Below are 12,135 nucleotides of genomic sequence, written 5' to 3'. Positions count from 1 at the left end.
TTTTCAATTATTTTCTTTGATTTAAAAATACTATTCGATACTTAATTGACATAGTTATAGACATTGTTGTCTATAAGGGGAAATATTACTCATTCTTTGAAACCGAGAAACTAACTAAATTAGATGTAATGTAAACAAACATTACATAAATGTAAAATCATAATGCCATTACTGTTAATGAGCAAAAGAAAGCCTGGGCAAAGATCGCCATAGCTGTGAACTGGCCAGTTACTAATTCCCATATTAAGAGAAATGTCAAGAGTATATAGGCTACTGTGTTTAAATATCAAAATTATAAATTGGCTATGCAGCAGTGTGGAGTAGTGGTTAGGGCTCTGGACTCTTGACTGGAGGGTTGTGGGTTCAATCCCAGGTGGGGGACACTGCTGCAGTACCCTTGAACAAGGTACTTTACCTAGATTGCTCCAGTTAAAAAAAAAACCACCTGTATAAATGGGTAACTATGTAAAAAATAATGTGATATCTTGTAACAATTGTAAGTAGATAAGGGCATCTGCTAAGAAGTAAATGTAGAAATGTATTTAATTTATTCAGACATTCTCTTAAATACATCATGAATATATTTAGGGCTTAATTTTATTTTTTTCGGTGCTTATTTTTAGCTATTTGAGTTTTATGTAAATCGTTTTTTTCGGGGATTTAGTTTTTGATATATTGTATGAAATTAGTGTTTTCGGTTACTTTCCAAAATGCTTGAGTTTTTTTTTTTTTTTCTGTCAAAATATGTATAGTAGTAACTGGACAGGACTTGCACACTTAAGCTGTCCCTTCTTTCCTTTGCTGTCTTCCGCAGTGAAATCCTTCTGGTCTCGGCACATTTGGGGTTTTTGTCTGGAGGCATTTTTGTACATTTCGCCACAATTGTGTTTTAAATCCTCAGTATTTTAACTAATACAGCTTGAAACCCCGCTAACAAGCCTCCATCCTGACTGTAATCTCGTTTTAAATCTTGCAAGCGGAGTCTCCAATAGAAATATAGGAATGTGCTGTCACTCAGTAGTTGGGGCGGGTTTAAAGTATTCTGAACGAATCAATGATAGATGCAAGTCAGGAAGGCGGGACATTGCCCAACAGCACTGGGAAATATATTGTGAAAGATGCCCTCCCGAGGGCACCGTATTTCTGGCAGAAAATAGACAGAGTCGTGTAATTACACCGGTGAGTAACTTTATTAAAATATAAAACAAGATTTGTTTCCCACCACCCAATGAACATGCCCTGTATGGGCCTCTAACTGGCTCACTTTGTTTCCCTGTCTAGGCCTACCCCAGGAAGATTGTGTTGGACCAGTCTTAGTATGGTTTCCTGTCTGCTGTTCCTTGGTGAAGCGAAGGAACAGGTGAGTGAGATCGTGGGCAACTGCTCCCTCTGCTGAAGCACGGCGAGCACACAGGTAAGTATACTGGAACTGGCTCCCTGTGCTGGAGCACGGAAACAGTACAATAGCTGGTGCTATCGTAGTGACTGGGAGCATGGAAACAATACGATAGCTCCTGCTATAGTGGTGAAACTGTATCCCAGGTAAGTAAACTGGAGTGCGTTGAAACAGTACAATAGCTCCTGCTAGAGGTGAACTGTATTATTATTATTATTTATTTCTTAGCAGACACCCTTATCCAGGGCGACTTACAATTATTACAAGATATCACATTATTTTTACATACAATTCCCCATTTATACAGTTGGGTCTTTACTGGAGCAATCTAGGTAAAGTACCTTGCTCGACCCTCCGGTCAAGAGTCCAGAGCCCTAACCACTACTCCACACTGCTGCCCTAGGTAAGTAACTGGGGTGCGTTGAAATAATACAATAGCTCCTGATATCGTGGAACAGTGGTAACAACAGTAATAAAACTGGTGTGTGTTTAAACACTAAACAAAGATCCAAAAACTTTGTCCCGTTGTCTGTGTATTTTCTTTGTCCAGTTCCACACAGTACACAAACCCAAATAAATGTTTATAAATTTTGTCCGGTTGGCTGAGTGTTTTGTTTGCCAAATTCCACACAGTACACTTTAACAAAAATCAAACGTGTCCCTTCTCTAAACTGTATCACCGGCGCCGGCCCCGCCAGGACCAGAGACGGGCTCTGTGTACTTTCTAATATTCAGAGTTTATACTCACTCTCTGCTACAACTAAACAAATAAACCGGCATGTTTTCACAATATTAAACAATACTACTGCAGTGAACCGAAAACAGCAAATAAATTAAACTGGTTCTTAACATAAGAGACTTTCTTTTTATAACGAGCGAATTATCAAGAAAACTTCCAACAACGAAAACCTTTCAGGCTGGGATTTCCAGACGGCTGTAGATCTCTCTGGTGGTGTATACACCACTGCTACCCACCACGAGTGATCTGCAGGCTTCTTTATATGTCGGCAGACTCTTCCCTTAATTCATTAACCCCGGGGCTTCTGGGGAACGTAGTCTTTGAAGCCAGACAGCCTTTCTTATTTATTATTTTTGTAGTAGGTTTTATTTTTTAATGTGAAAAGGGTAAACATGAATAGATTAACCATTTCCACAGTTTTTCCGGGGCTTTCCTGTGTTTATTGGCTATCCATCGGTTTATTTATTAATTTTTTGTATCGGGGGTGTTTTATCAGTTTTTATCGATTAAAACCCTAAATACTGTATATTCCATCTCTTGCAGTGGCGGGTATATTCAGCATTGCAGCATTTAAAGCCGAGGCGCATGGAAGTGACGACACGTCACAGATAGTAAGAATGATCATTGAGGAAATGGAACCGAAATGTTGTTTTTTCCCCTATCCTGTAAACACGGCACTAGAATCGGATTCGTTTGGACTGGGGTTTGTGTCACGTGTTCTGATTAACTGCGATTTCAAATGCAAAGTTTGTCTCGCCCTGTGTTTTTATGCTCGCTGATGAAAAAAATACATTATTGGGGAAATCAAAAACGGAAATATAATTCAACATCATTTTAAATATCTAAAAAAATATATTTCGGTCTATAAAATACATTATCTTTGCATTGCTCTGCGCATATGTACTGATTAATATAAGACTACACATCGGTGTTCGCTTTAGGATACTGTAACTGATTTGAAATGCTAAGTCAGACTTAGGTCACCCCTACCCAGGCAAGAAAGAAAGAAAGAAAGAAAGAAAGAAAGAAAGAAAGAAAGAAAGAAAGAGCGAAAGAGCTGCAAGGTAAAAACTATCTTTACAAATACTGATTAGGGAAAAAAGGCGCCCAGACAGATAGTTTAGTGTTTTGTTAAAGTTGAGTTCAGACACAGGTTTTGTTTAAACTCTTCATTTAGATTTCTCTGTTTTGTTTGTTTTTGAATAAAAAATGTGCTTAAAAACAGCTTGATGACTAGACTTGTTATTGACGCACCCACACAAACACAAACAGTGGTAAAGTCCTGGAACTTAACATGACACAAAGGGCTTTACCACAAGAAATGAAGTACCTTTTGAAACATGTAACGCAAGTTTTATTGTATATATATATATATATATATATATATATATAAACACCTTAAAACCTAGATTTACCTTGAACTTGTACTGACTCATCAGGTACCTTTCCGCTGAGTGAAGACGTTCTAAGGAAATAGTTTGCCATTTGTTTTTCAGCCTACTCCATAGCTCAGTCCTCTAAGCCCTGTGATTAGTCTGGTTGGTCTTTGTTGCACTCTCTCCTTGTCCACAGTGTCCCTTTGGTGCTGTGCTGACCAGACTTGGACCCAGTCCTGTAAGTGTGGTCTCACCACTGCATTATACAACCTCCTCATATTCTCCTTGGATTTGTACTCTACATGGTGTACAGAATCCTCCATTGAAGGACCCTGATCTTTGAGGGAGCGGTGGCTTGGGCAGTGTCATCCACACCCAGCCTCCCTCGCTGAAGGTCTTTTCATCAGCGCTGTTAGAGACAGACTAGATCAGGTCCCAAACCTCAGCACATGTCCAGGTTCATCACAGTATTGATCCACTGCGGGGGAGACTAGCAGGTTAGAGAAAGTGGCTCAGTGTCAGGGAACTGGTTATCTGAAAACAACTTCTTCAGCCTCTCCAAGCACTCCTCCAGCAGTGCAGCTCCAAACTGTGATAAAACCAGGTTAATAAAACGAGCAGATCGGACTCCCAGAACAGAGGCCAGGGATTCTGCACTTCTCCAGGGACACACATTCCAATCCAATCCATTCCACACCTTACTGACCCCCTTGCTGACCAGTGAAGAGGGGAAACAAGCTGATTCTAAAGTGGCACATTGTAAAACAGAATTGCGATGGACTTTTCACTATGCTCTCACCTTCAGTGGGTTTAAAACTAAGGTATGCAAGAGCTGGAGGTGTGCAGCTTTTCTAGCTGACGAGAAGTGATGGATTGAGAGTATATAGTGTGGGGTGGGGAGTGTTGAGGAGGGGGTGCTGTTAATGAGAAGTGATGGATTGAGAGTATACAGTGTGGGGTGGTGAGTGTTGAGGAGGGGGTGCTGTTAATGAGAAGTGATGGATTGAGAGTATACAGTGTGGGGTGGGGAGTGTTGAGGAGGGGGTACTGGAGATGAACTGTGCTGGAGCTGGGAGCTGTAAGTTGTGAGCTGTGTGCTGTGCTGTGTGAGAAGCTGAGAAACCAGATTGCAACTCAAGTTGTGGACTTGGAGGATTGGAGCTGTGTGAGATCACTAGGAGCAGTAGTTGAGGATCAGTGGGTTTCCTACCTGGGAGCAGTGTGTTCATGAGCAGTTAGATATACACCCCTTCCCTTTAGATCTCTCTCCCTCTCTCTTTCTCAAGCACTTAGCCTGGGTAGACTGGCTGCACGGGGCTTTCATGTGTTTTAAATGGGATGTTTTAGTCTTTTAGGAGCTGTTAGCTTGACTAACCACCTGGAATTGTCTGCTAGCTTGATCCCAGAGTCGAGAAGCGACTGAAATCATTTGACCCTGAGCTCGCGCTCTGAAGACAACAGCCTCATGGGCTTGTGCCAGCTGGGCATGCTGAAGATGTGAAAAACCTGCTTTTATTCTATCCACAATATTGTACTGTCTCCTTTCATTCAGTTTGTAACTTTGTTATCTTTTTGGTGTTTGTCTATCCAGAGAGGACATTTCAGTTCTTCTATACTTCACACCCTCAGCTTCTGGGAGGATTCAGGTCTGTACCTGTAGTGTTCTTTGAGCAGCTTCACAATAGTATTACCCTGCTATCATTGGCTCCTTCAACTGGCAGGCAAACCTTTGAAAGATACAATAGGCTGAATTACTGTTTTTTTCTTCTTACACCAGACCCAGTAGTCACTGGACAAAGACCTGTATGAAATAGGCTGGTCTGCTGGTATTGTTTAGTTAAAGCAACACTGTGTGGTTATTGTTATAGTAGAATATATTTTATGTGTGTTTAACATTTTCTCCAAAGCTTTTCTGTGCACGTCACGTTTCCAGAGAGCAGCTGCTGTTGACAGACCACTTAGTTTATGTTAATTTCAGAAGTAGGTGCAGAACAAATCATTTATTGAAAATTAAAAACTTTACAAAACATTTAAAGAAAAGTACAGAAACATAAAAAATGGTTATTAAAATGGTGCTTATTTACATTTGTGTTTTGGGTTTAATTTAAAACCTGATTATATATAGATTGACCTTAAACAGTGCTTTGAATAACAATAAACAATAAATTAATAAACAATAAACTAAATTTCAGACCTATGTAGCCAATGGAAGTGCAATATAGGAAGACATTGTGGAATTATTTAGTGATCTACAAACAACTTAAGAGATACTTATCAGTACTTGCTGTGGGAATTCTAGCACTGTGCAGAGATGCCAACTAAGTCTGCCACTTGGTTCTATTTATGTGTTTGTAATCAATAAATACTCAGGACATATTGAACATGTTATGCTGAAACAGCTGTACACTTGTGAGTGTTTACAATTACAAAAACACTAACCTGAAAGAGATTAAACTGTAAAAATGAGGCTGCCTCGGCTCCAAGTGTAAAAACAAATAATTCACCTTGTTTCACTCTGCAGGTGGCGCCGTTTTACCCCCTAACTTTCATCCAAAGTTTTGTCAGATTGAAAATTCCCTTCACCCGAGGAGTGGAGAGGACAGACAGGGAGTTTAATACAAAGGTTTTCTTACAGCACAAAACTGTCTAGTTCAGCTGGCAGATTGTTACAGGGGAACCAAAATAAATATAAACCCCAGGATAGAGCGGCTCAGTGAATGTGGTTTGGAATCTGTGCAGGAGGGTCATTGTGTCTGAGACGCCATAAAATGACAGTGTGCCAGCATTAAAGTTCAGATACACTCCTATTCTCGGGGAGCGTGGGGCAGTTATTGCAGTTTCATTGTTATTGTGCCGGGCAGTGTAACTGGAACCGGAGCAGAACAAACTCCAGGACTTGTCATTGTATCCAAGGACACAGGAAAGGTCCACTCCTTTCCTGCTGATTCCTTTATATGCAACTCCTATATAAGCCCCTCCCCCACTCCACTCAATCTCCCAGTAACTGTGAGTCCCAGACAAACCCTCTCTGCAAAGCACCTGGAGATAGTAATCAAATCTCTCTGGGTGATCAGAACATCTCTGGGTCTCTCCCCATGTCGCCTTTCTGTTCCCTTCAGACAGACAGAGCTCTCTATGCGCTGTGTTGGGGTCCAGTGTGAGCTGACAGGAATCTGATTGAAGAGAAGAGGACGGGTAGAGGAGAGAGGGTTAGAAAAGTCAAATCACTGAGAAAATCTCCATAGAACCAACCAAAAGTTAGACTTATAAATACATATTACAACAGGTTCTTTTTATAATGGCTGTTTCTGGCATAAGGCTACAACTTGAAAACAGAAGAGGCATTGAAGTACAAAGGTACAGAAGGGAGTAATAGGATTGTTTGTATATTTTGGATGAGTTTGCAGCTGGTAATCAATGCACAAAGTAATGATGCTATTCATTGTAAAATATTATACACTGCCCACCAACTAGTATTGTTTCAGATGAATACATGCAGAATGACTGGGGTGGGGTATTTGTTTCCATTTTCAACACTCAGACCCCTTGCTTAGTAAATATCTTGAATAGAATATCATCCACTAAAATCCCTCCACTGTCCTCCCTTTTCCCTGCTCCCTCCTCTATGTTCCCTCCTCCATTCTCCCTGCTGCCTCATTCCTCCTCCATGCTCCCTTCTCCCTGCTCCCTCCTCCATGCTTCTTCTTTTATGTTAACTACTCCCTCCTCCATGCTTCCTGCTCCCTCATCCATTCTCCCTTTTCTCTGCTTTCTCCTCAATCCTCCCTCTTCTATTCTCCCTCCTCCCTCTTCCCATTTTCCTGCTCCCTCCTCACTCCTCCATGCTCCCTTGTCCATAGTCCCTCATCCATGCTCTCTCCTCTATGCTCTTCCTTCCTGCTTCCTCCTCCATACTCTCTGCTCTCTCCTCCATCCTCCCTCCTCTATGCTCCCTCCACTCTACTTCTTCCTTCATGCTCCCTCCTCCCTGCTCACTCCTATATGCTCCCTCCTACCTTCTCCCTCCTCCCTGGTTCATGATATCTCCTCCATTCTCCCTCCTCCCTCCCCCCTCCTCCCTCCTATTTTATAGACAAATATATTTAGACTGTGATGTTTAAGGTTGATAATCAACCTTACTGTATTTATTTCTGAATTTGGAGAAGTTCTCTCTTTTTATTTTTCTGTCTTCAAAAAACTGCTGCTGCTTTTAATTAAGCCCTCTTGCTGTTTGATTCTTTTGTTCATTATAATTCCTCGATCTTATCAAACTTCTTGAATCGGAACCAATCAAATGTAACTCTGCATACAATTACAGTTCACTTAATGTTCCTACTAGGTATGTGTTATATTTTACCCACTCAGACCCCTTGCTTACTAAATATCTTCAATAGAGTATTGTCCACTCTTCAAATATCTGTCTAATATAATGAGCTATCCATCCCACAAGTGCAGTGATACTACAATATACATTTACTACCAGCACAGGATGACTGGGAAGGATAGCTGTTCATTTTACCCCACAACTGCTTTTACATGCATTGTACATGTATTAAAAGATGGGATGATTTTCTATTCAGGGATACCAAGATATTTAGGGAGAGAAAGGTCTGAGTGGAAAAACAGACAACAAATGCCCCTCTCCCAGTCATTCTGCATGTATTCATCTGAAACAATTTGTTGTCTGTTGGAGAGGAGTGTAGATTAATGGTTTACAATTACTAATAAATAATAATAATTGCTGCCCTCAAGCTCCACCCCTCCCTGTTCTGTAGTGTTAGCTCTTCTCACAATGGAGTGACACGTCTTTCAATTAAATGTTTCAGTGAAAACAGACTTACATTTTAAAAACTCAGCTCTGTTCCTTGGCTCTGGAGCCTGCAGACTGTAAACTGCAACTTCATTCACTTGGTCGAAAAAAAGAGAGAGAAATAGAATTGAAACATGTGTTGTTTAATGTGTGAATCCCTCTCTCTCTGTTTAAATGCTATTGTGTTGTTTTCTCATGTAATGCACTAGAAGCTTAAGGAGGCTGTGTGATCCAGTGGTTAAAGAAAAGGGCTTGTAACCAGAAGGTCACCGGTTCAAATCCCCCCCAGCGACTGACTCACTGTGTGACCTTAGCAAGTCACTTAATCTCCTTGTGCTCCGTCTTTTGGGTGAGACGTAGTTGTAAGTGACTCTGCAGCTGATGCATAGTTCACACACCCTAGTCTCTGTAAGTCACCTTGGATAAAGGTGTCTGCTAAATAAACAAATAATAAGAAACTCCCTTCCTGCTCTCATCACTTGGGATGTCACTGTAAATGAGCAGGGGCGTTTCAACCTGGGGAAATCATTTGAAATAAAACATCTGCAATATTCATATAGCCAACAATCTGCAAGAGGTCTTTATTAATGTCTTGCAAGTCCTGTCCCTCCTCAAGCCATGGTCTGTTTGAGAAATCTCTACCAAAGGAATCTATTTCACACCAACCTGTTGTGGTTATTTTGACTAATTCCCCCTTGCAGAAGTTCTCAATATGGTCTTTAAGTACAGATACAGCTTTCCTCACAGCCCCAAAAGAGATGTCTGTATTGACAGTAACGCTGGGTAAGTCTCCAGCTTCAGGAGGGGCACAGAGAGACTGGAAATTCTACAACAGGAAAGTGGAGAAAAGGAGTTTTCAGTGAAACAGAATGGGGTCCAAAACATTCCTGGGGAAAAGCAAGGATTCATTCAATTGGAGAGGTCTGTCTGAAACCGTCCCAGTTATGGACTTGAGATTTTCTAACAAGCAGTGATGTTACCTGTAGAAAATGGATGTGATCCTCTGTCTCTGAAAGCTGTTTCAGCTCAGCGTTTCTCCTCCTTAGCTCAGCAATCTCCTGCTCCAGTTTCTTCATGCGTCCTTCAGCCTCATTCACTGCAGCCTTCTCGTTAGCTCCAATCAGCTCAGTAACCTCATTGTGGATCTTCTCAATGGATCGGATCAGCTCAGTAAAGATCGTCTCACTTTCCTTTATTTCCCTCTGTGCAGATCTCTGAGTGAAATAACACAGTACGGGAGACATCCTTACAACTCATATCAGAAACACATAGCGATATTCTGTAGACTTCGGCAGATTTGCGCAAGTCCATTGATCAGTTTAGAAATCTGTTCTAATGGATGTGTAAATGGATAACAAGTGACAGGATTCAATCTTTTAATATTTCAAAATACAGTTTGTTCCATTTATTTTTCTTAATAATAATAATAATAATAATAATAATAATAATAATAATAATAATAATAATAACCCCCTCTTGTTAATACCCACTTTCAGTGACTTCACAGCCTGTTTCAGCTCATCCACGTCTTTCAGTCTCTCCTGGATTCTCTGTTGTATTTGTGTCTGTGTCTCTCCCAGCTTCTTCTGTGTAGAAACACAGTGACACAGTAACATTTCTCAATACAGACTATTTCAGAGCAAGCTGTGTTATTCACACCGCTCCCATTAATATGGAATTAGATTAACGATACAGACATTATGCAAACAGATACCCTACATGTCAATATCTAAAGGTATGCTATGTAAACTGTCAGAATAATTCTTAATTAAATGGAATGTAGCAAATTACATGATCTTTTTTTCACTGTCTCTTCATCTCCTTGTGATGTTTTCAGTGATTCGGAGCGGTCTTATTGCGATACTCAATTCTTATTCTAATGAGTCTATGTTATGGGGCCTTAACCTGAGTTCAGAAGCTGATCTTCAGTCTCGTTGCCAGTTATAGACATCTGCAGACAGGCTAGATCAGTCAACATGCCTGCATTGTGGCAAAAGCCAGCGCCATCTAGTGCACAGCTGCCAGCAATACAACAGGACACTTGACTTACAGCACCTGTCCACTAGATGGCACTGGCTCTTACTACTTGTGGTAAGGTTAGCATCAAGGCCCAGGTGTTATCGGCAGGGAGAGTGACTCAGACACAGAATTGCCTGTGTGGCATCAATTACCTATCTGGGAAATAGCCACACCTGTGATTGCTTGCAGGGACAGGTTTAACCCTGTCCCTGCTAACCTTACATTCTCCCACACACTCTTTACAAGGACAGGGCTGCTGCTCTGTCACACTGCTAACTGAGAACTGTTGCTGATCCAGCGTGTGTCACATTACATAAGCTTATGACAGGCACCTAGACAACTGAAGCTGCTTTCTCTAATGTAGATTGCATTTCATATGTATTTTGGGCACATGCTTTTGTTTATTTGTTTAAATCAGATACCAGGCTTTGTTTGTTACACAATTTAACTATGGTATGTTATATAAGATATGATATATGACAATAAAACATATTCAAACATGATATATAAGTTACACAATAAATAGTAAAATAACCGTATCAAAATAGTGAAAATGAAAAGCAATTGAACCGAATAAAAAGAAAACCCAAATAAACCAGAAACTACAAATATAAACCTAATCCATAATAATTTAGGCTGAGAAAGTAAAATAGGTCTCAATACAATATTCAATTCAATGCATTAATTGGTCTCAAAATGATAAAACTAGCTAACATTTTATAAATAGACACACTAAATATCCTGTGAATTCTTATCTTCTAGAATAGCTACAAGGAAATGTTTCAAACCCTTACCTGTTTCACACTCCTTTCTGTCTCAGCTGAGACTGTATCATGGCTCTTGTGTTCCTTGTCTGCACACAGCCAGCAAATACACATCTGATCGGTTCTACAAAAGACCTCAAAAACCTTCTGGTGTTCAGCACAAAGCTTCTGCTCCAGATTTTCAATAGCGTTGACCAGTTTGTGCCTCTTGAAAGCAACACCCTCATAGTGTGGCTTGACGTGTGTTTCACAATAAGAGGCCAGGCATGTCAAACAGGATTTCACAGCTTTAAACTTTCTCTCAGTGCAGACATCACACGGCACATCTCCAGGACCAGCGTAACATTGAGCAGGAGGAGGATTGAGCCTTCTCTTCTTGAATTCTCCAGCAATTTCAGCCAGGATGGTGTTTCTGCGCAGAACAGGCCTTCGGGTAAAGGTCTTTCTGCACTGAGGGCAGCTGTAGAAACGTCTATGTTCAGTCCGATCCCAGCAGTTCTTAATACACCCCATACAGTAACTGTGTCCACATGGAATAGCGACTGGGTCCTTCAAAATCTCCAGACACACTGCACACAACAACTGCTGCTCTGCTACCAGAATATTTGCTTCTGCCATTTCTGCTGTAGTGAGGCAGAGAGACTGACGATTTCACTACAAACGAAACTTCACTGTGCTGTGATTTCCTGGAATTGTGTAAAACTCCAAGAGGTGGGGTTTTGGACTGAGGCCAGGTTTAAACAAGCAGGAGGTGCAGAATCTGCTGAATGAGTGTGGGAGTGGCAGAGAGCAGAGAGTTGAGAGTGGGACTGTCACAGTAACCCTTTAACAACTATCCCTCCCCCCCCCCCCCCCCATCATGACACCCCTCATTTAACAATGAAAGATTGATTCAGGACAGCATATTATATGATATTGTAAATCCAAGCAAATATTTACAATATTAAGATTAGGAATTAAACAGCAGGGCTGATGAGTCTAACTTTGTGTTTCTGTCTAAAATCTATAATATGTAAACTTAGAAAGTTCTG

General features: G+C 40.8%; 1 protein-coding gene across 1 annotated transcript; it reads right to left on the bottom strand.

Annotated features, from left to right (window-relative positions):
• Window positions 1–5,521: 5,521 nt before the first annotated feature.
• LOC117432935 (tripartite motif-containing protein 16-like) lies at window positions 5,522–11,777 on the bottom strand. The gene is made up of 6 exons (XM_059016309.1): window positions 11,135–11,777; window positions 9,812–9,907; window positions 9,302–9,535; window positions 8,988–9,147; window positions 8,353–8,418; window positions 5,522–6,684 (listed from the first exon to the last, which is right to left on the bottom strand). Exons 1-6 carry the CDS (start codon window positions 11,720–11,722, stop codon window positions 6,158–6,160), a joined length of 1,671 nt encoding a protein of 556 aa, XP_058872292.1. The 5' UTR covers window positions 11,723–11,777; the 3' UTR covers window positions 5,522–6,157.
• Between the last annotated feature and the right edge of the window lie 358 nt (window positions 11,778–12,135).

The sequence above is a fragment of the Acipenser ruthenus genome, chromosome 52 (genome assembly GCF_902713425.1).
Source record: "Acipenser ruthenus chromosome 52, fAciRut3.2 maternal haplotype, whole genome shotgun sequence".
In the NCBI taxonomy this organism is placed as follows: Eukaryota; Metazoa; Chordata; class Actinopteri; order Acipenseriformes; family Acipenseridae; genus Acipenser; species Acipenser ruthenus.
Note: the sequence above shows the minus strand (reverse complement) of the source record. Positions and strands in the feature narration are given on the sequence as shown.